We start from the raw sequence: 23,983 nt of genomic DNA, 5'->3' as shown, positions 1-23,983 counted from the left end.
ACTTTCATAATTTCCAATTTCTATTTCATCATTTAGACGTTTCATCTCTGAATTAAGACTTTGATCTCATATTTATGACTTGGCCTACCATGGGAACGTTAGTTTTGCAAACTTAGTTTTCAACCTTTGACTCAAACGGGCTTCCATAGAATCACCTGAAGAACCGCCGGCAGAATTTCATGTTCTCACACTGAAAACCTCCAAATAAAATGACATCACGAGCAACATTTAAAATGCCAAATGAACAAAATAAAAAAAAACAGCCTGAACACATCGTTGTAAAACAAATGTACGCAGATGCACAACACTGACTAAATGTCAGTCAGTTACTGTGTTAATGTCCATTAGGTGATTCGCATGATTCATCCTGAGCGGTGAACAGTGATGCTGCGGGACATCTGCTGTCCGCACAGAGCAGCCGCAGCTCAGCAGCGCACCACCGCATCTAACACCGCAAATCAATGAAAACAGGAGCGCAGAAGAGAAAACTGGAGATCTGAAGAGCTTTTGGATCCACTTATCATCTCTGCAGATGTCCGGAGGAGAGATTTTAAAGAGCTTCGACAGAGGTGAGTTAGTTTGAGCCTTTATCTTTAGCTTCAACACTCAGTCTGTCTCTGTCTTTTCCTTTATTTATTTCATTTCTTATTCTGGAATATTTGGACACCAGTGACATTATAATGATGTTTGGAAGTATAATAACCTACTTAAACATGTAGTTTATAATCTTGCATCCTCACAAAAAAAAACCCACACAGTTTAATTCCACAAGTGATTTAAAATCAACCTCCCATTAACCTCTCCTTACTCTGTTTATAAATGACTTTATTTGATGTATTCACAGTTTAAAACATGAGGCTAAAAAGCATTTTCCATCATGTTTTTTTGTTTTTCTGCTGATCCGTGCGTGTCCTTCTGTCAGCAGACCTATAAGGAGGGATCTTGGCTCCTGCAGCCATTTCCCCTGCAGGGCTGAGCTCTTTGGCTGGCTCGCCACTTCCTTTAGCAGAGGGGCTGCTGGCAGAGGCAACACTGAAGCAGGTACCGCAAACAAACAAGAACACAGGCACCAACGTCTTTACATCAGCTTGGTCTAATTCATTTATAGGCATTAAGATGAATAAATGGTGCTTAATTCACATTTTTGTGCTGAAAACCCGAAGTGATCGAGCTGAACTCTGCGCAGATATTCGTGTTTTTGTCTGTTTCCATGTGCATTTGGTTAAGAAGAGGTTAAAGATTCAGTGTGCAGGTTGACCTCCCTGCTCTGTTCCTATTGTGTGAGTGCAACACTATCTGTCTGACAGTGAATCACACAGGAGAACAAGCTTTTCTCTGCATGATGGACTTGAACAGAACAAACTCTGTGTGTTTTTTGTCTCTGTACAGTTACAGATATGAAGCAGATCAGGTCAGGCTGCACAGTTTGTTCCCATTAATGTTGGAGTGTTTGCAAACAGCCTTGTTTGTGTCGTCGCTGTGTGCAGGTCATGAAGCCTCAGGAGGCCGAGCTCGTCACCGAGATCTCCAAGGTATTCCACACCTTCCCTCCCATCAGCCACCTGGCTTCGTTAAAGAGACAGTTCACACGAAACTGTTTGAAATCCAGGTCCAAAAGTCATCGCTGCTGTGCCTCATCGATTGTATTCTGACCCTTGTTGTCCCGTCAGCTACAATGCATGGTGTCGGAGCTGAAGACGGGCTTCACCAGCGCTCTGCTGGAGCTCAGTCAGATCCAACATGGAGACACGTACCTGAGGGAGGAGATGGAGGAGAACCGGAGGAGCTGCCAGAAGAAAGCTCTTCACCTGGAGGCGCTGGTGGAGTCACTGAGGGTGAGACTCGGATTACTGTAACTCCTGAAAATGCGCAAAAAAGTTTGGTTACAGAATGTCTTATATTAACATTAACGGTGCAGAGACGATGAGATGAAGTTTTAATGAAAGCTCTCATCATCGTGTCGTCCTGCAGGAGGAACTTGGCGTGATGCAGTGTCAGATCCTGCAGCTGTACAGCAACAGACAGAGACCTCTGCAGGAGGGGAAGAGCTCCTCATCCAAACACACAGAGAGGTACAACACAAATAAATACATACAAAATAAGATTTGGAATTATATCTGTAAATAAATTAGATTGTTGTCCAGGAGCTAGTCCACTCAGACAATCCATTTTTAGCTAAATTAAAGACCCAAAAATTCATTAATTTGTTTAGGAAATCACTACAATGCTCTTGAAGTGTTCTGTGGATTACCAAACTTCACCTGACTCCTGTGTCTCATCAGTATCTCCTCACAACAAAGTGCAGTCATGTTAAAACCTGCAGAGAGACATTCCTCCACCTCTGTTGTCCTCTGTTGTCTCAGCAGTGATCCGGCAGACTCGTCCTGTGAGCGGAGACAGTGCGAGTGTTCGTCTGCTCCGCCCGCCTGCCTGTCCAGAGGGAAACTGCTCCTCCACTGTTTCCTGCAGGGCCTCAAGGCAGGACTGAATGAAGGCACAGGTGAGCGAACACCTTCTGTCAGCGAGATGATGACGACGGTGCAAACTGCCCTGTGAAAGCCTCGGAGCTTACTTCATGTCTCCTTGTTCCTGCAGATGCGCGACATCAGGTGGCGATGCAGCTTCTCCACTCTGAGTGGGAGTACGTGTCGACTCTAAACCAGCTGTACGATAAATACAGATCGCCACCAGCTCACCTCATGACAGCAGAGCCATAGTGAGTGTTAGACAGTTTATTTAACACACCTCGCACCTTAGGGGACCAAAAACTTCCAGGTCATATGTGTTTGCGCAAATGATGCAACACAGATGTCAAAACTGAAAAGGATCTTCATCTCAAGTGGGCTTTAATATGTGAGCATGATCAAACATAATGAGCTCAGGTCAGGGGAACAAAATCTGAACAGTCTCCTCTTTGCTCTTAACTTCCTCCTTTGTGTTTGTGATCCAGTCAGACGTATCTGAAGTTTGTGGAGCAGCTGCTGCAGCGACATCTGCTCTTCAGAAACACCCTGCAGGAGCGACTGTCGGCTGAACACTGGAAGTCTCTGGTCGGAGACATCCTGGTGCAGCTCATCGGACAGAACGACGTGAGTTTCTTGGTCCTTTTTTAAGATTTTAGTCTGTTTTTCTGAACACCAACGGAGCTCACGACTGCTCTGATCCTGTGTTTTCCAGACAGCCTTCTCTGACATGTACCTCGGATACACGACCACCCTGGCGTCGTTCCTCTCGCTGGAGTTCAGCCGACTAAATCAAGCTGAGAAAAGTCACAAGACGCAGGTATTGTAAAAGGGGACAGCATCAACATTATTCAGCCTTAGTGCACCTGAGAAATAAGACGTGCTTGTGGATGTTTCTTCATCAGAACGGCCAGATGGAGAGAGAGGAAATGAAACTGCTCTCCCTGCTGTTGGCACCTGTGTCTCGCATACACAGCTACCTGAGCCACATTCAGGTGAGTCAGCAGCCACCAGCAGAGCTGCAGGTACATCAGTGTGACACTGACTATGACGATGACTAGACATGCAACACTTTTATAAATATTTAAGACGTAATGAACATTTAAGTTGGTTTAGAGACTCTTTAAGAGGTTCAAAACATTTAGTTAAGAGGGTTTATGTTGATTTGAGTTAAAAAATCTGGAGATAATCTAAACAATGTGTCAATTTTTCTGGTAAATTTCTGCTGATTTTTTTCTCCACTCTCCTCCTCCAGAACCTGCTGCAGTGGACGGGTAAAGAGCATCCTGACTGCAGCCTCCTGCTGGGAACTGAGCGAGCGCTGAGGAGCATTCTGTCGCGCTGTCACGTGATCCTGGAGGAAGACGTCCGGTGGGAGGAAGGAGAAGCTTCAGGACAAAGGTCAGGGCATCATGAGGAACATTACAGCCTCTAGCATCACATGAGATGGGACTCTGTGTCTTTGTTTCAGAGATTAAAAATGTGTGTTTACTGTGTGTGTGTGTGTGTGGACAGCAGCTGCTCTGATGCGGTGGCAGGCGGATCCTCTTCAAACTGTTGCAGGAGGAACCAGCAGGCCAGAGACTGTCAGCAGGAGTCCAGCGCTGCAGCTCAGAGGTGAGTGTGTCGCCCTCTGCTGGATCCACACAGCTCAGACATTTACATGCAGCAGTGCTGGAGGCCGGAGCTCATGATTTTACCTTCCAAACATCTTTTATCTCAGAAAAACAACATGCAGAAAGATTTTTGTCGAGGCTCTATTGTTGCACAGCTTTTTAAAAATCTGGTTGTCTCAATGTTTTTTACTCTCTCTTTGTTTTGTTCCTTTATTGAAGCACTTTCTGACATTTTGTTCTTGAAATGTGCTCTAAGTTACCTCATTATTATTATTATTATTATTATTATTATTATTAAATGGAATATTTGCCTTAAAACAAGTTATGAAAGAACAGGCTTCTCATATCCTCTTTAAAATCAAATTCCAGGCTTATCAAGGACTTTCCAGGCCCAATTTCCACACATCCAAGCACCCAACATGGGTCAAGGTGAATTACTGTTTAAACACTGAGAACTGAGGCTTTACAGACACTCAGATATCGAGGCGTGAATGTGTGAACACTTTTAAATCGTCAATTATGTCTATTTTCAAAAACTTTCAAGGCCTTGATTCCCTGCAAAGTAACTACAAGTGTGAGAAAAAAAATATATTTAAAGGAAAAGTTCACTCACAAATGAAAATTCAGTCGTCAGCTATGAAACTGAATCCAGCTCTCCCTTGTGAATAGATAATGACTAAATGTTTGTTTTGGGTGAAATGTTCCTTTAAGTTTTGGACCCTGAGTAGATGTTCTACAGACTGTCCTCCCCTCTCTCCCTCAGAGACGACCCGCAGGCTGTCGGCCTCACTAACGGAGTGGACGGCTGTCACTCGATGCGTCTCGAGTGCTGGTCCTGCAGCCCGGTGAGGAGGAAGGACTGTGGAAGAGACCGGACGGTCCAGAACCAGCCGGGCCGAGACTGCGGACACGCCTGCTGCTCCCTCCTCACCCCGGACGCCGCCGCGTGGGGGGAGAACAGCGACTCGGGTCAGGGCACCTTCAGCCAGACCACCGGGAACGCAACCAACGGGCTGGAGCCGCATCACAACAACCACGAGGACTGCGAGACGGACGCGGACGACACCTCCGCCTTCGACTACTCCTCCGTCACCTCCTGCAGTCCTGACGGGACCCTGCGCAGGGAGGTCAGCAACAGCGAGGAGGACAGTGGGGAGGACAGCCAGGTGCCGGTGCTGCTGAAGCCCTCGTACAGCCAGCAGCAGCAGCAGCAGTCGAGGGAGGCGCCCAGGGAGAGGACTGTGTGTCTGAGGTGGCAGATCCCCCGGCTGACCCCTCACCCTCCTCTGAGGACCACAGCCGGGCCCTGTGTGGACGGGCCCAAGCCCTGCCTGGTCAGCTCCTACGGGAAGAGGCTGGTCAGCGTCAGGAAGGGGTCGCCGCCTCTACACCCGAAAAGTGCCTTCAGGCCCATCTGGGACGACCCATCCAAACAGGTACCGGCCCACACTGGAGCTGCTGTCATCCACTGTCATCACAGTGATGGAGGCCTGGACAGAATGTGGTTATTGATCTTCTCTTAGCATCAGTCCTCTGTCTTCCTGTCAGTAACACTCTCAAACTCTCTCCCCTGCAGGCTGATTCAGCTCCGGAGAAAGACAGCAGACAAGGCTTCATACCGATTCAAGCTACCACGAGGCAAAGCTTTCAGAACTTCAACGCGAGCAGAGAAAATCTGAGGTGAGACCCTTCAGCCGGTGGGATCATGCTGTGATTACACTGAGGAGGTAGAATCTAAAACCTCTGCGTGTTGTGTTTCTTCAGACCGGGCCTGCCTCATCAGAGAGGCAACCACGCAGCGGTCATGAGCGGCGGAGGATTGTGGGACGACAGCGAGGACAGCGAGGGACCCTGCAGCACTGTCTGACCCTCCTGCTCTGAAGTTGTGAGGATACAATTTCTCAAAAGTGAAAAGTGAATTCGTGGACCTGAAAACAGGGATTCCTCTGGATTTTCTGTTGAATCTGAACCTTTCACGGACACTGCAGACCTCTCTCTCTTCAGCCGTTTGGTTTTTAAGGATTTTGAGACGGATAAAATCTGAGAATATGTTGGAGCTTGTGTGTCAAAAAGACAAAAGAAAAACAGGATTCTGTTATTCAACAAATAGGTCGTACTAAATACTGAAATATACACCTTGAATATTTAATACCAAATTATTTTAACTTGAGGTGAGATGGTGACGTGATGATGAAAAGCAGCTAAACGAAGGCGCTAGTTTAATTTTGCAAATACCTAAAGGTAAACATGAAGGAAAGCTTATGGGGGGAAAACACGTACTTGCTTTTTGGCAGAGACTGAACACTAAATAATAACACAACAGTCATCATCACTCTTCTCACTGTAAGAGTAAATTCAGCGATCACAAATACTGGAAACAACCAACCTGGCTGTGTAAAACCAGTGTTGTAAAAAGTACCTAAAAGTCACACTTCAGAAAAATTAAAGATATCATCCTAAAAGATAAAAGTGAAAGTCACTTGTACTTGACTAAAAGTATCTGACACGAAAAAGTAATTTTCTAGCAATGAATTAAATTAAAAGTAAAAGTAAATTATACATACATTAACGTGCTTTATGTACTTTAAACTACGGATCACATTATTATCAGCCTGGCTGATTATTTGACTGACAAGATCTTTTTTTTTTCTTTATCTGACTGCTGATGAAATAAATAAATTTTAAAACCCGCTGCTTTGGCTCTGATGCAGTGGAGGTAACTAAAGTTTCCAGAGAAATGCAGTGGAGTAAAAAGTATTTGTCTTCAAAATGTGGAAGTGTGAAGCAGCAGAAAATGGAAATACTCAAGGAAAGTACCTCAAAATTGCACTTCAGTACAGCACTTACATTTCATCACCGCTGTTAAATAGTCATAACATTCCTATTTCATTTCTCAGGATGGTGAAGGCAGGACCCGCCCTTCTCTGCCTCTGATTGGATGGTATTGGCTGCCTTCACTGAGTTAGTTAGGCTGGAAAAAACAGTGTAACATTAACTATGTAACTTGTTTATTACTGAGATTTAGAGGCGTTACTAGGTGGATGGACAGAGCGACGCGAGCTGTTCCTCCTGTTTTCAGTCAACGCTAAACTAAGCTAACCGACACTAGTTGCAGCTGCATATTTAAAAGACCAGTGTTTAGGATTTAGTGTCGATTATACAAAAATGGAAACATAATTATTAATAATATTATATTCCAAAACAAAGTGCGATCAGATGACAAGACATGTTCCATAAAGTCAGGTCACTCTTCATTCTTCAACTTACTTCAAACACGTAAAACAAAATAAAACAAAACAAAAACAAAAAAACAAGAGGAGAAATGAGTAGTTCAGTACAAAATAAGACTGGGTGATTTATTAATCTCATCAAGACCATTAATACAAAGCAGTTAAAAGGCCACATACCACCAAATAAACCGACTGCTGGATCAAGCTGTTACAGTGCCACCGGAGGAAAACCAATCTCTTATTTTTTCGGGGTTTTGAAAAAGAAAAAAAAAAACAAAAACAAACAAAGGAAAAAAAGAATTAGTTTGGCAAAAATAACCCCACCAATACTGACTTGGGAAACGGGACAAAATGGACAGAATGTGAGCAAAGATATCGATCCTCTGTAACTCATCTCTGGAGGAGGGCTCGGTCTATTTTCAGGGCAAAGCGAGGAGAAAAACGGACACGAGTGATGTTGTGGTCGGACATCCTCAGGTGTTTTCTGGGGGGGATAAGAGTGAGGCGGTAGACTCGTGTTATTTCTGCCCTGATCCATGTAGAAAGTGAGTTGAACAGTTGCATAGGACCATTGCTTTTTTCTTTTCTTTCTTTTTTTGTTTTTTTTTTAAACAAACATGACCTATAACAACTGTGGCTCTTCAACAGTACAGCCTAAAGTGCACAAAGTGTGTTTCTCAGGAAAAAAAAAAAAAAAATCTAAATAATAAAGTCCCAATTCTTCACTATGCTCGAACACGTGCAGCTGAATACAGGTGTGTGTATATCCAACTGCAGCTTTAATACGATTCCAACCTCTGTTTTTAATGAGTGTTAGCATTTAAAAAATCTTTGAAAAGGAGAAAAAGGCAATTAGTAGGATGTACAAAGTGAAGCACACGTCTAAGTAAGTGCTTGGCATATTGAACTTGTGTTTGTTTTGTTTTGTTTTTTCTCATTGCTTTAAAACAGCTAAAGGGGGGCGGGGAAGAAAAAAATGGCTTTCCTCAGTTAATACTCCCAGTGTTTCAACTGGAGATTGTCTGTAAGTAAGTTAGTGACAGTGACCTGTTTTTTTCTTGTTTTTTTAAAAAGTTTTTCATGTTTTTTTATCCGACTGTAGCAGCATTGGATTATTAGGCAATATTCAACTGAACAGATGCGGATGAGGGTACAATACAACAAGGAGGAGGGGTGGGGGAGAAAAAAACTTGTCACTTTATACAAATTATTTAGTTAGTGTATACATGTTATATATACACAGTATCCACAAACATGTACAATTTCATAGTGTATAGCTTTTGTTCTAAACATTACATAGGCAACTTTATTTTTTAGCATTTTAGACACCATTTGCTTATTTCTGTAAAGTAGAAAACAAAATAAAAGGCACATCTTGAGCATGATGCATGGATTATTTCAGTCTTTTCCAAAATGTTTTCAAGCAGAAAGAAAAAAAAAAGAGAGAGAGATACAGAAGGTTAAAAAGTTCTTTTTCATGTTTTTTTGTTTTTGTTTGTTTTTTTGAAGGTATTTTCTCAAGCAGCCACTGGTGGGAGGTTGCTAGTGCTGAAGTTTTAATACCAATGAAGAAGAGTTGGTCGTGAGGGCGTTTTCTTTTGGAGGAGAGCACAGTGTCGAGACAGCAGCGCACGTCTGTAAGGGGTTCGGTTAAGACATCAGCGGGAAAATACGCGTTTCCTCTCCTGTTTGATATCGTGGCAGACGTTCTTTTTTTTTTTAAAAAGTCTAATCGAAAACCTGCTGACTTCGCCCAAACTCGATGTGCAAATGGAGTGTTCTCAGCTCGTGATGACTGGAGCCTGGGGGTCAGAGGTCACCGCTGTTGGATTTCTTTTGAAAGGCAACGTTTTGTGGCTGCAGACAAAAAAAAAAACAAAAAACAGTCAGACAGTTTGACTCACGTCTTTTACAGTCACAGTGTACAGTTGAGATACAAGGTGGGGGATTCAGTGTCGCCTCCTTTATGCGTTTCTTTTAATGTCACATTTCTTTAAAAAAAAAAAGAAAAAGAAAAAAGAAATCCCTTATCCCCCTGCATAAAATAAGACTTTGGCAACTGTTTCAGTTTGTAGGAAAAAAACAAGTCAATGCTGCTCACAACCGCTGCGAAAGAGCTACGTCTCAGTGAGGAGGTCGTAAAAATCCGTGCGAGCTGCAGCAGGACTCCACATGATGTCAATGCCCAAAGAAACAAAGCATGACAGTTGAGGCTACAAAGTCCAAGGCCCCCCACGTTCGTCCCCACCCTGACGGAGGAGTGGGACGTGGGGTAAAAGTGTAAGTTTGAGGGGTGAGAACTTTCATCAGGAGCAGGCGGTCCCGCTCCGTACAGAAGAAACAGACACAAACACTCCTTGTTGTTTATTAGCTGGCACGCCGGTGTGGGTTTCTCATTGGCACAGAGGGTTTACAATGAAGGCGGAGCTACTGATCCCCTGAGAGGCACAGCGGGGGTGTGATTGGTCGATGCAGAGGGAGGGAAGGTGGAGTTGAGTGTGTTCTTTCTGATCAGTAGCTTTGAGTCCACTGTGTCTTAGTTTGCAGGAGACAGTTTGAAGTTTGCTTCACTGGCTGCTGTCGGCGTTCTCCACCAATGTGAGGCCTTGTGGCGGCTGCAGCAGCTCCCTTTTGTACGTCTTTGGTGGGAGTTTAGGGAGTTGCGGGCTGGAGTTGTGGCGTGGGGGCACAGGTGGAGCGGTGATGGGGAGAGGGCAGAGGCTGTTCTGGCTGGCGCTGAGCGGGCAGCTCCGCCTGGGGACGCGAGGCGACGGCGTGCTGGGCGGGGTGTTGGGGGAGCTGGGCGAGCTGCTGAAGTCCCAGTGGTATCGGCCCACGGGAGAAGGCTGCAGGTTGAGGGGGTAGTTGATGAAGATCTCCGGAGGCCGCTGGGGCACCGGGGGAGGCGTGTCGGGCAGAGGGTCGCGGGGAGGCGGAGGCGGAGGGCTGGGCAGGGGGCCGTCGCTCGGTGGGCCGTTGTAGATCAGCGGTCGAGGCTGGTTCCTGGGCAGAGGAGGGGGCAGCCGGGGAGGGATGGCAGGAGGGCTGTCGGACCTGGAGCTCAGCTGAAACACAGAAATCAGAAGTGTGTCAATACGCATTGCTAACAGAAGAGGAGAATAATTTAGATATCACACTAATTCTTGCTGTTTTTTTAGTTCGTACAGCTTTTTAAGAGTAAAGTTCGAGCACTTTTCAAGCACTTGGAATCTAAAAACTACTACTTCTCTCTCCAACTCTCCATCATCACTTCTAATTTGCTACTATAAATGCAAGTTGTGCATTTGGGTTTATCTAGTTGCTTTTTTCCTGTTTTTTCAGCTGAACTGTACCTCAAAAACCGAGATACACATTAACCCGCGTGTATCGGTACACCCCTAAAAAAACACATCACAGAAATGAACATTTGCTCCATTTTGCTCACTCGAGTCTCCTGATTGAGAGAAACAATTCACAGCACCATATAGTGCATTGTGTTTTCATTTGCACTCAAATATGTGTTGTGATTATGAGTATCTTACTTTGCCTTCAGACATCGCATCTTTCCTTCGTGGTGGCAGAGGAGGCGGCTTCAGCTGCTCCTCGCCGAGGTGGTGGAGGCTGCCGCAAGACGCAGACTGGAACTCTGAGACAAGGAAGAGACATTCATGGGGTTAAAACACCAGTATGGACACTAGCAGTATTGTAGTCAGACTATTGGGTTTAAAAAAAAAAAAAAAAAAGAAGGATAAACTGAGAACTCACTTGAAGGCGGAAGAAGAACTGGAGCAAATATGGAGTTGCTACCTATAAAATTCAAAGAAAGAGCAGATGTGTGTTTAGATCCAAATGTTTTTTTCTTTAACTTTCTAATTTCCCTCCCCCGACACAGACCTCAGTCTCTCAAGAGGAACAATAACTCACCGCCGTACGAGCTGCTGAGGTCGTGGTCCATGAAGACTGAGCTGAGGTCGGAGGAGGCGGACTGCGGAGGGGTTGGCGTGTTGGGAGAGGTGGGCACTGATGACGATGCCGACGTCTCGATCTCCGTCTCAGCGATACTCCGGAAGGTGATCTTGTGTGGGGGCTCCCTCTCCAGGGCGACTGGGTGGCCCTTCATGGTGCCAGAGGTAGACGTTCGCACAGGCCGGATCCCCGGGGACTTCAGAGAGTACATGGTCTTCCTGGCCTGCAGGAGGAACAACGGGAATTAACAGTGAGAACTTAAAGCAGATGTAAGTGTCATTTTTTCTGCATTAATATAAGTGTTAAATACTCTTTATTCCAACAGTAATCACTGTCTGAACTCTTACAAATCGGGCAGGCTGCCTGCAGTGCCGTGGCTCGATCTCCAGAGATATCTTGAACAGGTGGTCAGCAAACTCCTTCTCGGTCCTGTTGTCCATTGGGTTCAAGTTCTCGAAGAACCTCTGTGGAAAAACAAATAAAACAGACATGTTCTGACTTCAGGATCTATGAAACGCAATTTAAAACCAAAGAGGAAATGATAACAACGAGAGCTCACCCTGATTTCATGCTCCACCTTCAGACAGTAGGGCTGGTTCTGATACTGCTGGATCTCTCCGGTGATTTCGGCCACTTTCCTCCGTTTGCTGAAGTTGATCAGCTCCTTGCCGGAACGTCTGAGGAAGTCTGGGTTCCCTTCCTCTGTCTTCAGGATGTTTGTTAAATAGATACCTGAGGACAAAGATTAAAAAGTTTTTAATGTATGTAAACTTAAATCTTGCAGGTTTTCTACTGAATAATGCTGACACAAAGTGGACACTCGTCTTTCATTCTTGACTTGTCGTGGATTCTTTGTCCCGCTGTAGGAGACTTACCAAAGAAAGGCACACAGGGTGGGTTTATTGACTTGAGTTTAATCAAGTATTTCTTAAAATGGTCCTGGCTCAGCTCCACAGCGTCTTCCAGGATTCTCCTTTTCCTCTCTGGTATTGCCTGTCGGTGGAGGAGGGAGGAGGAGGAGGACAAGAAGAAGAAGGAGTGCCATAAGTTATGTTCAGACCACCAGTTCAGCAAATGATTCAAATACACGTCAAAACAAAAAAAACATCTGATGTTCCTCAACTGTCATAAGGGTCATAATCAAGGCCAAACGTCCTTAAAAACATAGAAGTAGTTGGATCCAAAGGGCCTTCAAACATCAGGTCTCGTCTTTTTTCCATCCAAAACTGCTGAAAATTAGAAAAGTCTGATTTTCTGCATTTTCTTGCTTCCCTCAAATGCCTTCAAAGTGTTTGATTATTTACAGCCACCATATTGTGACAAAACAGACTGATAACAGGGCGACTATTGGCCTTGATTCTTGTGCACCTTCTCCGATGGCACAGTCTGGATTAATGACTTGATTTGAGATATATATCTTTTAAATTAAACCATGTTGCAATTTATGTATGTTTTTAGTTGGTTTTCTATAGTTTTGCTCACCTCAAAGGTGTGGTCGAGCCTGTAGACCGGGACAGAGTTGATGGCACTGACAACCTCCAGCACTCCGTTAAAGTTGTTGAGCTCCTGGAAAACCTGCAGAATCTCTATGACCCGAGACATCACGGCCACCCTCTCCTCCAGGTTCATCGTCTCCACAATACACCTGAGAACGACCAACAAACACAGTTACAGCTTTGTTTCCCCCCAAAAGAAACCAATTGTGGATTTCTTGTTTGAATCCGTGGACTCACTTCTCGAACCACAGTGTGAGGTTGGTGGTGTGGCGGATCATGCGGAGCAAGTTAGGCGAGTTCTTCTCTTTGTCCTCTTTGGCCCAGACGCTGCCGACCAGCTCGGATGGCCGGACAGCTCTGAGGAGGAAAGGGGTTTTTATTTTTCCAGACGGGCAATATGAGACACAACGAAACAACAAACCAGAGTAAAGTGAGACTTTCACCAAATGTCTGCTGCGGATAATCTTAAAAACAAAAGGATCCTACATACAGATTTAAACTGACAGTTTAGACCGAAGCCTGTTTCTCCAGCCTCTCCCACTGCTGTGTGACTCACCTGTAGAGCTCTGATTCAAGCAGAGTCAGCTGACGGGCGATCTCTATAGGATGAAGGGTCATGAGGTCAAATGAGTCCAGTTGTCCGGATCTGCAGATGTGCCACTCGATGGGAGGAGGCGGGCTCTCGAAGGTGATGTTGTGACTGACACCGTTTGACTGCGTCTGCAGCTTCCTCTTGATGATTTTATTGATGGACTCGACCCACTTCCTCATGGACTTGCCTACAAAGGAAAACGGTGTATAAAACCAAAGCTTTGGTTTCTCAGTGTCACTGAGCATCGAATGTCTTCTATCACAAGACCTTGTACCAACATCACCTTTAACACAACAACCACATCTTCACTCAGATGCAGTTTCTTCATGTGTTACAGAATAAAAATATAATTTAATAGTCTTGACTCTGATTTGTGTCACATTTGTGCACACAGGCTCAATTTAGAGAAGCATATAGTTCAACTGAACTTAATATTCCAAATTTCCTTTTGACTCTCAAAAACAGTGAGATATTGTTTTTTAACACACAAAAAATATATTTCTAAGGATGCTGGAGAAAGACAAATCACTAAACATAAATCTAAGCAATCATAATCTGAGCAAAATTAGAATAAGTCAGAGAGACCTATGAAAGAAAAGTCTTGTTCATGTAACCGTCCTGTCAGACTTTGTTGACGGATGATGTCACAGGACTGTTTAATAAGATGTTTTGACAGAACAGTATTTCACACTAAAAATGAAGCTTTTTGTAAAGTATGCTTTAACAGGTAAGGAGATGAGATGTTTCAAGAGGATGTCCAACACTGATGTATCGAAGCTAATGTGTTCAGGTGAGCAGAGGTACACACACACACACACACACACACACACACACACACACACTACTATAAACACTGATGTAGTTCTGACCTCGCAGTTGAATTTTGCTGGTGATGTACTCCTCTAACCGACTTCTCAGCTCTGGATCGTTCTCAAAGTCGTAGAAATGATGTTCAACCCACTGACGGAAAACGTTGAGAACCCTGTGAATTAAAGACACATTACAGTATTAACAGTGTTTAAACACCTAGATTTTTAATTCATTGTTTTATTGTCTATTTCCCCTTTATTGTGGTGAAGAGGCAGACAGGAAACAAGACGATAGAGAAGAGCCTTAAAGATAAATAATTATGATTTGTTACCAACATGGCCGTTACTGCAGCACATAAAATGTGTGAAAAAGTGTGAAAATCATTATAAATCCTGCAAATATGATGGCTACATTTGTGTGTAGCAATAAACTGTGACCTTGTTGAGTTGAAAACAACTCAAACATGTTTAATTAATGTATTTATCTCTCATTATTCACTACTAAAAATGCTTCATGGTGCACCAAAAAGGGAGCACCTGTGCATAATAGAGAGTCGCTTCACCAGCAAAAACTTAATTTTACATCCATCGAGAAATCTGAATTATAGCAGATTATCTCACAAACAGAGACATTTAGCAAACAAAGTCCTCAACTGAAGAGTGTTTAGCTTGAAACCAGTGTGTATTCGTCACCTTGGTCACTTTACTGTTTTAAAGAGTGGGTGCTTAAAAATAGAAACAGCAGGAACGTTTTGTGCTTTTAAGTCGTGCCTGAAGAGGCATTCCTACCGACTCTAGAGTATCCCGTCTTTAAAACAAACAGTCGGACCACACTGAAATGCTTACTCAACAATAGGCCACCCAAAACTACACGATCACTTCCTTACATATCATGTCTGACTCATTACCATCTTTTATTGTTTCACATTATACTGCTGATACAGACGATACGTCGTACGTGTCACCAGAAGACTTGCACTTCACAGAGTGCACCGACTGTAACTACCCTCTTGTGTTTCAACCGTTGCTGTGACTTGAGTTTTTAAAAGGGATTTTATTGCAGCTGCCATCAGCTACAGCAGCAGCAGTGCAGCTGGATACCGAGAAGCTCTCAGTGTTTTTAATGATACTTATGAGACTATTCTTGACTCTGTTCATCCTTATAAGGACACAAAGTGGAATACAAAAGTTATTCTGTGAGAACATTCAGGCCTTAACAGGAGAGGACGCAGAGAGAGCAGTCTTTTGTGGCATTTTCAAAGGCCTTGTGAGGAAATACTGTTAAAGAGGCTAAAATTACTTTTTACACTTTATCTACAAGTTTAGAGACAAAACACATCTCTTATCTAGTGCATCATCTATAGTGCATTAGAGGAAACATTTGATTTTAACCCTTAAAGACCCTTTGACACAACAATTTAAAAGGGTGAACCACCTCAGATTTAAGATTAGCAAAGCATTAACCCTAAATTTCATGCTCTTAGTTTATCTTGTCCTCTGATTTGTTCTAAATATCTTAGAAAATGTGCTTCTTAATTATTGAAAACATGACCGTTTTCAAAACTGCCACACAAATTGAGTATTATTCTGTGCTATAATAGAAGCTGTTTGAATCAATCCAGCTCAGATATCCGATTTTAAACTCTTCCGTCTTGTGGATGTTCTCATCTCTTAATTTTCACTGCGAGTTGCAGTTGCCTTTGCTGAGCCTTTACAGGACTTCGTTGTGACTGGACGGCCGTCGTACCTGAGCTGGACTGGTTGTACGTATTCCTTCCGGAATCTCTGGAGCTCGGCCGCCATCGGCTGGTCGCCGTTCCAGAGAGCCTGTCGGTCCTCCTCGGTCGGCTCTGGCTCAGGGATCTCAATCCTGAAAAAAACCCCAAAAAAACCCAAAAAAAAACCAATGATCAGACGTGTGACACTTCAAAATGCCAGGGCACACATGAGACCACGGCAGTGATAGATACGTGTCTGAAAAATGTGAAAAAATTGAAGGCTGACTGTTCTTAAGAGATATTCAATCCAAACCAGGTGTTCAGGAGAAACATTTCAGTCCTTACATTCTTTGTTAAGTGTGGGTAGTGTGTTTAGACTATGGCAGAGCGTACAAATATACAGTGGCCCTGCGACAAAATGTTGAAACATAATCAGATTCTGAAGAAAGCTGTGGTGGCTAATCACATAAGCCAGTAATGAGACCGACCAGTCGACAGTATTGTTGTTCAAGCGGTTCACACTAAATTTAGCTATACAATGACACTTTGAATGCAGCTTTACACCCTTGGAATGGGAGTTTTTTTTTCTTCCAAGCACTTGTTGACAGACAAGTTCAGTGTCAGGGTGAAACAGATTGTGTCATATGCAGCAGAACCAAAAAAAGACACATGCACCTACAGTTACAGATCCTCCAGACTTTCTCTACTTTCTATTATGTTGCTTGGCGCCGTAAACAACAACAACAACAACAAAATCATTTTGAAAGGAAGCTGCACCAGAAATAATAATCACCAAACTTGTTTCGGATGACAACTGAAAGTGCCGTTGTTCCCAAGCCGAGCGCCAGAAAATGGAAGCTATTCAGGCAACTTTGTGGACCAAACCATGACACCCTGCCAATTGTGTCCTCCCACACCACCACACATCTCGGCACTTAAATTTCACAATGCCTAATTTGGTCTGAACAAGGCTTTACGATTCAGATAGTAATTCAATAAACAGCTACAGCAATGAAACCAGTGCTGTAAGGGCAGCTGTTCTGCTTGAACCGTACCTGTCTATCAGGAGGGCGAGAAGCTCTTGTGGTTTGCAGAATGATCGGTACGTGGTGAGAAACGTGCGCACAAAGTTAGGATCTACAAGGAGATGAAACAAATTAGACAACGAAACAGAAAAACAACATCACAGTTGGTCTTTGTAAAAAAAAAAAACCTGTGAGTTAGTCAGGTTAAGCTGGAACATATGAAAGTGTTGACACAAGAGGATCTACTGCAGCGTCTTACCAGCATACATGTGGTAGGTGAGCCTCTCTATGAGTTTGACCACTGTGCCGGCTTTAATGAGCGGGATGCCCGTTTTGCTCTGCACTTTGTCCTCAAACACAATATTCTCCTCAGAGTCCTGCACAGCAAAGCGGTAAACCTCCGGGGAGGGAAGTCTTAGAGGATGCGCCCGTTCCTCGTGCTGCAGCACCGTGTCCAACATGCGATCCAAAGTGGAGCGGTACTGCAGAGTCACCAGCGCCGCCATCCACGCCACTTTCTCCTCTGCTGTCCGTGCACAGAAAACTGCGCAGTTTTCATCTTTTCCTATCAGTTCAAAGGCGTGCCGCAGCTCTACAGAGTCCTCGCGATCCACAATGCGGATCTTCCTCAGCACAAACTTCTCTTTCAGACGGTACTCCGCCGCGCTGCCCGAACCTGGGAGCCGTGAGCTCTGATTGGCCTTGCAGCTTATCATCAGGCCATCAAACAGGAAGTTGTGTCTCTCGTGCTTGGCGCCGGCTCGAAGAAGTGGGCCCTCCAGGATGAACTCGCTGCAGCACTGACCGATGTCTTTCCCCTCCCAGCCGTCGATGCTCTTCTGGATCTCGTTCATGCGTTTGATGGCGAGTTGTTTGCTACGAACTTGTCTGCTGTACAGTCGGTACATGGGCTCACTGCGAGGGAGGGGAGGAGTTTGAAGTCAGAAAAAAATGAAACATGACTGAATAAAAACACTTATCACAGATGGGACAACAGATTTGTGATTAAACTGCCATTTGGTCATCAACATGGAGACAGACTGATCAAATGAATATTAATTATCAAAAGAAGTATTAGAGGAGGTGTACCCTGGTTTACGGCGAGGCTGGTGCTTGGCATAGATGCGTTCCACGCTACACTGAAGGTTTAGCAGCGCTGTGATCGCCTGTTTCAGACATTCTCTGTCATCTTGGTCTTCACTGCGCTCCTGAAGTTGCTGTAAAAACATCAGACATGACACATATTACTATATTGGCAATACAGAAGAAAAGTTGATGTGTCACACCAGGGGAAGCAGCGGTGTTGTAAATAAAGATAGTCAGACAGTCACCAATCCTGCTTTAGATTTTGGTGATCGAAGCTGAAAGCTCATCTTGATCAGTTTTCTGTTCAGAATCGAAATGAACTGCAATTCTAAAGATGTTTTCCAATCTAAACTGTCCATCTGTGAGGACGTACCTGCAGTAGCTCAAAGTAGTGCATGCAGTGGTATACTGGGACCATCATCAGCTGTGGAAGGATGTAGTGGACTGCTTCTTTGAAGCCTTCTGCAACTGACTGAAGACACAAAGACACATAAGAATTTGTTAATAATAGATCAGTTTGACATTATTGAATAATCTGATCCAACCAGGACGAGGTTGAGAGACTTGTTCTTGTTTTAGAGAAAGTTTTGCTTAGCAAATAATCCAAGCTCATCAGTCCAAATAACAGAAAATGTATCAAACGGGGAAGAAAATTTTCCAAACCTTTATTATAGCGAACATGCTTCATCTGGGCCTCAAATCTATATTCTCATCTCATCATGATACAGCACTTGCAAACCATCAAATTTACATGAAACATCAACAGAACTTTCACCTTTCATTTTCACTTCTAAAGAAGTACTGGTAAGCCGACTGCGTGTGTTTGAACATGTCTGAAGCTTGGGTTTGGACGCTTTTGGAAAAATGCATCTAGTTGTTTTTTGTTTTTTTTCCCCCCCCACATGGTCACACCGCCTACTATGATGCCAGCCAGATAAATGCATCACATCACATCTGGCACATAGGAAAACAATACAGAAATATGTCTCACAGCTAATAAAAGGGGTTTTCCTTACAGCAAAATAAAAAGAGGTATGTTAAACGTGCATCTTTCAGTCTACAAACGAGAGTGACAGAGGACGGAACGAGGGAGAAGCGATTGACCGAGTGAGGCTTCAGGGTAACCGGAGAGCAGCCCGTCATAGTATCCATTTAAATCTCCTGTTCCCCTGATAGACGACTCAGAATCAATACGCTACTACTCAGACTCCACAGCAGCGGCCATGCTGTCTGTGTGCGGGGAGGGGAGGAGGTGGAGACAGAGACATCAGCTGCCTGACGCACACTGATGGACAGCCAAGGGAACAATGACCTAAGTTTAGATCATGTTATTGATATGTCAGCACCCTGCAGGTTTACAGATCGCCTATTAGTGAGCCACATTAAGGCTACATGTTTGGATGGATCATAATCAGCTCTGCAGCTCAGCCCGATATGTATTGGACTAATGATGGGCAACTATAAGTTCAGGTTCTTGACCAACAATGAAATTATAGCCAAAAAATAGCACAATGATTGCAAATTGTATTATTATAACAACAGTAAATCGTCGATCTTTGCTCTCTGCATCGAAGCCTTTCTAATCAGCAGGTGAAATTATGGGTTATTTTATTAGTATCGTCCATGAGAGGCAGGTTATTATTGGTTGCTGGTATCATACCCTGAAAATGTTGTATCGTGTGTCCCTGGTTTAGGCTACATGACACAAATGATGCTGACATTTTTCAAGGATTACATCCTAATTCCTAAGACAGACGGAAAAAATTAAGTACTTTCCAAAGTTTATAGACTTTGAATGAACCCCAATTTTAAATTGGACTCCACACAAGCAGAGTAAGAATTTGTTTTAACATGTTGTGAATAACTGGACGCAGTGTTTCTAAAATGGAGGTACAGAAGCGTCGGAAATTGGTAATAACATGCCAACATGTTCTTTATGCTAATGATATTATCCTGCTTTTAAAAAATTAGGATGGCTTAATAAAAATACTGTCGTGCATTGATTAATGGTAGGAAAAGTGGAGACTCAGTATTAATAAAAACACAAGTTATGCAGTTTTGAAAGCCAACGAATGGAATGAAGTTTTTCATTATGAAGTAAAAAGTGAGTGTATGTGAACTATTTTGATAATTGTTTCAATGTTTTGGTCCTTTTTCAAGCAGAAATGTCAAACATTTGCTGGTTCCCCTCTAAAAAAAATAAAGATGTATTGCTTTTTCTTGTCATTTATGAAAGTTAATGATGAGTTTTTAGGTTTTGGACTGTTGGTTGGACAAAAGAACATATTTTCTTTGGGATTTGTCACGACATTTTGACATTTTTATTAACCGTGAAAATAACTGGTGCATTAATCAATCAAAATAACAGTAAGCTTTAGCCCTGCTCTTATTCTGAAATATGTACAGGCAGTAAAACAATTTTGCCTTTCAAGATTGATGAATATGGTAAACAATAGCAGAAAAATAGCTGTAAAACATTATGCCACAGTTTGTCACAGGGTATTTAAAAAGTACATCTGACTTATCCTGACAAAGATGGGTGGTGGTGTCGTGGGATTTAGTATAAAACGGCATCATCAGGTGCTGTATCCATTTCACTCCTATATATTCATGTGTGTGTCTGGTTAAACGTCCCAGCATCACTTCAGCTCCACTAAACTACACAAATGATCCCAGAAGTGATTTAATCTTCTTACACGTGTGATCAGAGCAGGAACTGAAGTTGATATTGTGTTGGATAACATCTAATAACGAATCTCTACAGGAACATGCATCATTGTGAGAACAGCCTAAATATAAAACACACAGCGCTGTAAGGCTGCGGTACAGAGTGACTGTGAGAACAGCATGTTCCCATTTCACAGAGGTACAGGGCTGCTTGAACCCCTGTCGTTGTCTTTTGCCGTCTTAATTCACGGCTTATTTTCAACATGAAATGCGCCTTGGGCCACGTGCCCCCCCTCTTCTTTGTCCTCCTCCTCCTCCTCCCCAGGAGAAAAATGGCCCGCAGTGTGGCTGCCTGTTCTATTTTTAAAAAGGCGATGTAATTTACCCACAATACCAGACGCTGCAGAGTGCAGGGGCTGAGTGCTCGACAGACACATCTATCTGACAGAGCGGGGAGGGAAGGAGGGAGGGAGGGAGTCAAGGAGGATGGAGCGAGAAAGATGAAGAACATGAAATGAGACAAAAGCTGAGGAGGTAAAGCAGAAGCACTAATGATGCCACTGACAGACAAGGGGTTCGATCCCCATCACAGCAACGAGTGCAATTTGTATGAATTTACACCAGGTGCATGTGGATGAAAGTGTTCTCGTTACGGTTCATGTTGTTTAAAGAAGGTGGAGAGACGAGGAGCCATCGGGTCAGAGATGATGCACCAAGAGAGAGACGCTAAAATAAGATTAGCTCGCGGTACAGAAGCGTGACAGGGTGAAAGGTGTGTGTGTGTGTGTGTGTGTGTGTGTGTGAGGGGTGGGGGAGTTTCAGAGGGGAGGCTGGTGGAGACCATTACACCATCTGCCCCTGGGACCACCGCTGATGATCACTCACACACGGAGCACAATGGATCTGAACCAAGATGAGTACCATGTTTTGCCTGAATCCAAATCTGTGAGATGTAAAATGAGTTGACCAATCAATTCATTGTTTGATCAAAAGAAGACTGTTCAGCTATATCCTGATACGAGAGAGAGAGAGAGAGAGAGAGAGAGAGAGAGAGAGAGAGAGAGAGAGAGAGAGAGAGAGAGAGAGAGAGAGAGAGAGAGAGAGAGAGAGAGAGAGAGAGAGAGAGAGAGAGAGAGAGAGAGAGAATGCTGGAAGTTAAGCAGTGGTGAAATATCTAAGCAGATATTGTTAATCCAGGCTGAGACAACTTGCCCACTGCATTAAATGAACACTGTTTCGGCCTTTAATAAAAATAATATGTGAAACAATGCAAGGTGCACAGTGGTGCCATCAAAACTGTTAACATAAACAAAGCTTTATTTTTAACTCGTGTGCCCTTTCCCCACTCTCACACACTGAGCGTAAGATAATAAACACTGGGCGTGTGTAGTCAGAGGACTGTGCCATCGGTGTTGATCTAACTTGGGTTTGACTGGTGATTTGAGGGTAAAAACAGCGAAGCATCGACCTGAAGTACAGTAGGGCTGCAGGAGGGTCAGATAGCAGCAGGGTTTATGATTTCACTATGAAACTCACCGAGTAGGAAGACGAACAGTCGGTTTAATAGCATAAAATCTTAATATCTACTAAATAAAATGCCGGAGTTGTGTTCAGTGCCATAAAGGAAAAAAAACACAGAACCACCTCACACTGCAAATACTGTTTGGAGATGCGATATCGTTCCATGTGAATGCTCGGACTCGTTGGTCTTTGGCCTGAGAAAACACCAGAAAATATTTCATCTTCAAAGGCTGCCAAACTGCACCCCGCCGAGCATAATTCAATGCTATTCTTGTGAGGAATGTCCAAATAAAACAATGCGGCAGCAGTGAATAAACTGTACACAGGACGCTGAGATATGTCATGACATGCCCTCAAACGATATTGGGAGGAATTCCACCAGGTTAGCTTCAAAGCAACAAGGGGAACAAATATTCAAAGACTGTTTGCTTGGTGTAAACACATTAATGACCTACTTGTGCCTTCATATTAAAAAAAAACAAAGACATTTTTCTTTTCGGTATTATGGAAGTTTTGCTTTTCAAGAAAGTTTACATTTGAGAATGACAGGAAATACAGGAGCAGGAGATGTGACAGATATAACGGAAAAATTTGACCTAAATAAAAAAAAAGATGGCTCACATCAGACAGATGAAGAGCAGCTTTGCTTCAAATGTCACTATTCTGGTGTTTTTGTTTCATGTTTCGTTTACTTTCAACTCAACACCGGTCCTTTTGGACTTGAATGTGTGTGTGCATTTCTTTTATTTTTTTACTATTAATACTGTTTATAACAACTTAATATCAGCCACTTATTTCCAATAAAATATCAGTCATCCTTGACTTTCTTCTGTATTTTCTTTAATGTTAATTATTTTGTTCAAAAACACATCAAATTCTGTATCTTTCTAATGGTTGGAAAATGTATGAATATTTTCTCCTCCATGACAATTTTATGAATATCAAGATCAATATCACACTGGAGAACGTCTTACCTGGAAGTAGAGGCCGACGGTTGGACGTGCCATCAGGTTGTTGAAGTGCTCGTGGAAATCCTTGCTGAGGATATCCTGAGACATGGTCTCGTAGGGGTCAAACGCCTGCTCCTGTAGACATGGAGGGAATAAAGGATGTTCAGACACGAGCTAATATGACAATAAACATTAGCTAGCTTGTATTCAAAGAAGCATCATTTAAGGAGCCTTCATATCAACATTTTGCTTGATTACAAGCTGTTTAGACTGCTGCTAAATTAGCATAAATGTTACACACTGTAGTTTGTCGGCACACATCTTTAAGTGGCGAGTTTTTACAGCGTTCAGGTCAGACGAGCTTCATACCTCCGCAAGATCTTCAAAGCAGCTGCCCACCAGCGGATGAGGGCTGCCATCGGCCGTCATCTCTACGGCGTCCTCGATCAGACCGAGCAGCTTCACCGTCAGCTCGTGGATGTCCAGGATGTTACTGAAGGTCACCTCCACATCCTGCATTAACGAGACAACATGAAGGAAGGTGCTTTAGGGTTGGAAAGGTGGGTTTGGCTGGCATGAATCCTGAATCCTGAACTCCAGAACTTGCTTGAGATTTTAGGTTTTCTTCAGCATCACAAATAATTCAGTGATAGTCATCCAAACATTTCGGCAAACTTCTAAATATTCTAATCAAACAAAAAACTACAGGTGGTGGAGAGAAGTGGGGGCAGAGAGCCAGACTTTAAAAAACCTCACACTGATAAAAGACCAGTTCTTCTTTCAAGGACGTTTAAGAAAAATCATCTTACCACAAAAAAAACCAACAATGACCAGGTTACTTCAGTGCCTGTAAACACGATGAAGTT

At 43.4% G+C, this 23,983-nt stretch overlaps 2 protein-coding genes across 2 annotated transcripts in view; one reads left to right on the top strand and one right to left on the bottom strand.

The window, feature by feature from the left end:
- Window positions 1-236: 236 nt before the first annotated feature.
- Window positions 237-7,913, top strand: LOC119004549. Its single transcript, XM_037071554.1, has 15 exons — window positions 237-569; window positions 926-1,041; window positions 1,488-1,532; window positions 1,671-1,835; window positions 1,972-2,072; window positions 2,364-2,500; window positions 2,596-2,716; window positions 2,951-3,089; window positions 3,178-3,282; window positions 3,368-3,457; window positions 3,718-3,863; window positions 3,978-4,079; window positions 4,842-5,514; window positions 5,655-5,758; window positions 5,843-7,913. Exons 3-15 carry the CDS (start codon window positions 1,491-1,493, stop codon window positions 5,943-5,945), a joined length of 2,028 nt encoding a protein of 675 aa, XP_036927449.1. The 5' UTR covers window positions 237-569; window positions 926-1,041; window positions 1,488-1,490; the 3' UTR covers window positions 5,946-7,913.
- A 1,105-nt stretch (window positions 7,914-9,018) lies between these two features.
- Window positions 9,019-23,983, bottom strand: part of sos2 (son of sevenless homolog 2 (Drosophila)) — a 29,007-nt gene continuing 14,042 nt past the window's right edge. Inside the window, exons 6-23 of the mRNA XM_037071541.1 lie at window positions 23,487-23,630; window positions 23,142-23,252; window positions 18,353-18,451; window positions 17,983-18,110; window positions 17,153-17,808; window positions 16,924-17,005; window positions 15,898-16,020; window positions 14,211-14,323; window positions 13,306-13,528; window positions 12,987-13,106; window positions 12,736-12,898; window positions 12,129-12,246; window positions 11,813-11,985; window positions 11,601-11,717; window positions 11,212-11,476; window positions 11,053-11,094; window positions 10,830-10,933; window positions 9,019-10,373 (exon numbers count right to left, since the gene is read on the bottom strand). Of these exons, the coding sequence (XP_036927436.1) occupies window positions 9,876-10,373; window positions 10,830-10,933; window positions 11,053-11,094; window positions 11,212-11,476; window positions 11,601-11,717; window positions 11,813-11,985; window positions 12,129-12,246; window positions 12,736-12,898; window positions 12,987-13,106; window positions 13,306-13,528; window positions 14,211-14,323; window positions 15,898-16,020; window positions 16,924-17,005; window positions 17,153-17,808; window positions 17,983-18,110; window positions 18,353-18,451; window positions 23,142-23,252; window positions 23,487-23,630 (3,279 nt within the window). The 3' untranslated portion in view covers window positions 9,019-9,875. The remainder of the gene's footprint in view (window positions 10,374-10,829; window positions 10,934-11,052; window positions 11,095-11,211; window positions 11,477-11,600; window positions 11,718-11,812; window positions 11,986-12,128; window positions 12,247-12,735; window positions 12,899-12,986; window positions 13,107-13,305; window positions 13,529-14,210; window positions 14,324-15,897; window positions 16,021-16,923; window positions 17,006-17,152; window positions 17,809-17,982; window positions 18,111-18,352; window positions 18,452-23,141; window positions 23,253-23,486; window positions 23,631-23,983) is intronic.

The sequence above is a fragment of the Acanthopagrus latus genome, chromosome 16 (assembly GCF_904848185.1).
Source record: "Acanthopagrus latus isolate v.2019 chromosome 16, fAcaLat1.1, whole genome shotgun sequence".
Taxonomy (NCBI): Eukaryota; Metazoa; Chordata; class Actinopteri; order Spariformes; family Sparidae; genus Acanthopagrus; species Acanthopagrus latus.
Note: the sequence above shows the minus strand (reverse complement) of the source record. Positions and strands in the feature narration are given on the sequence as shown.

Excerpts from the sequence above, each read along its gene's own strand:
- LOC119004549 (XM_037071554.1), top strand. The coding sequence starts at position 1,491 with ATGAAGCCTCAGGAGGCCGAGCTCGTCACCGAGATCTCCAAG. Across the intron at positions 1,836-1,971 it reads CGCTGGTGGAGTCACTGAGG|GAGGAACTTGGCGTGATGCA; the intron begins GTGAGACTCGGA and ends GTCGTCCTGCAG. Across the intron at positions 3,458-3,717 it reads GCTACCTGAGCCACATTCAG|AACCTGCTGCAGTGGACGGG; the intron begins GTGAGTCAGCAG and ends CTCCTCCTCCAG.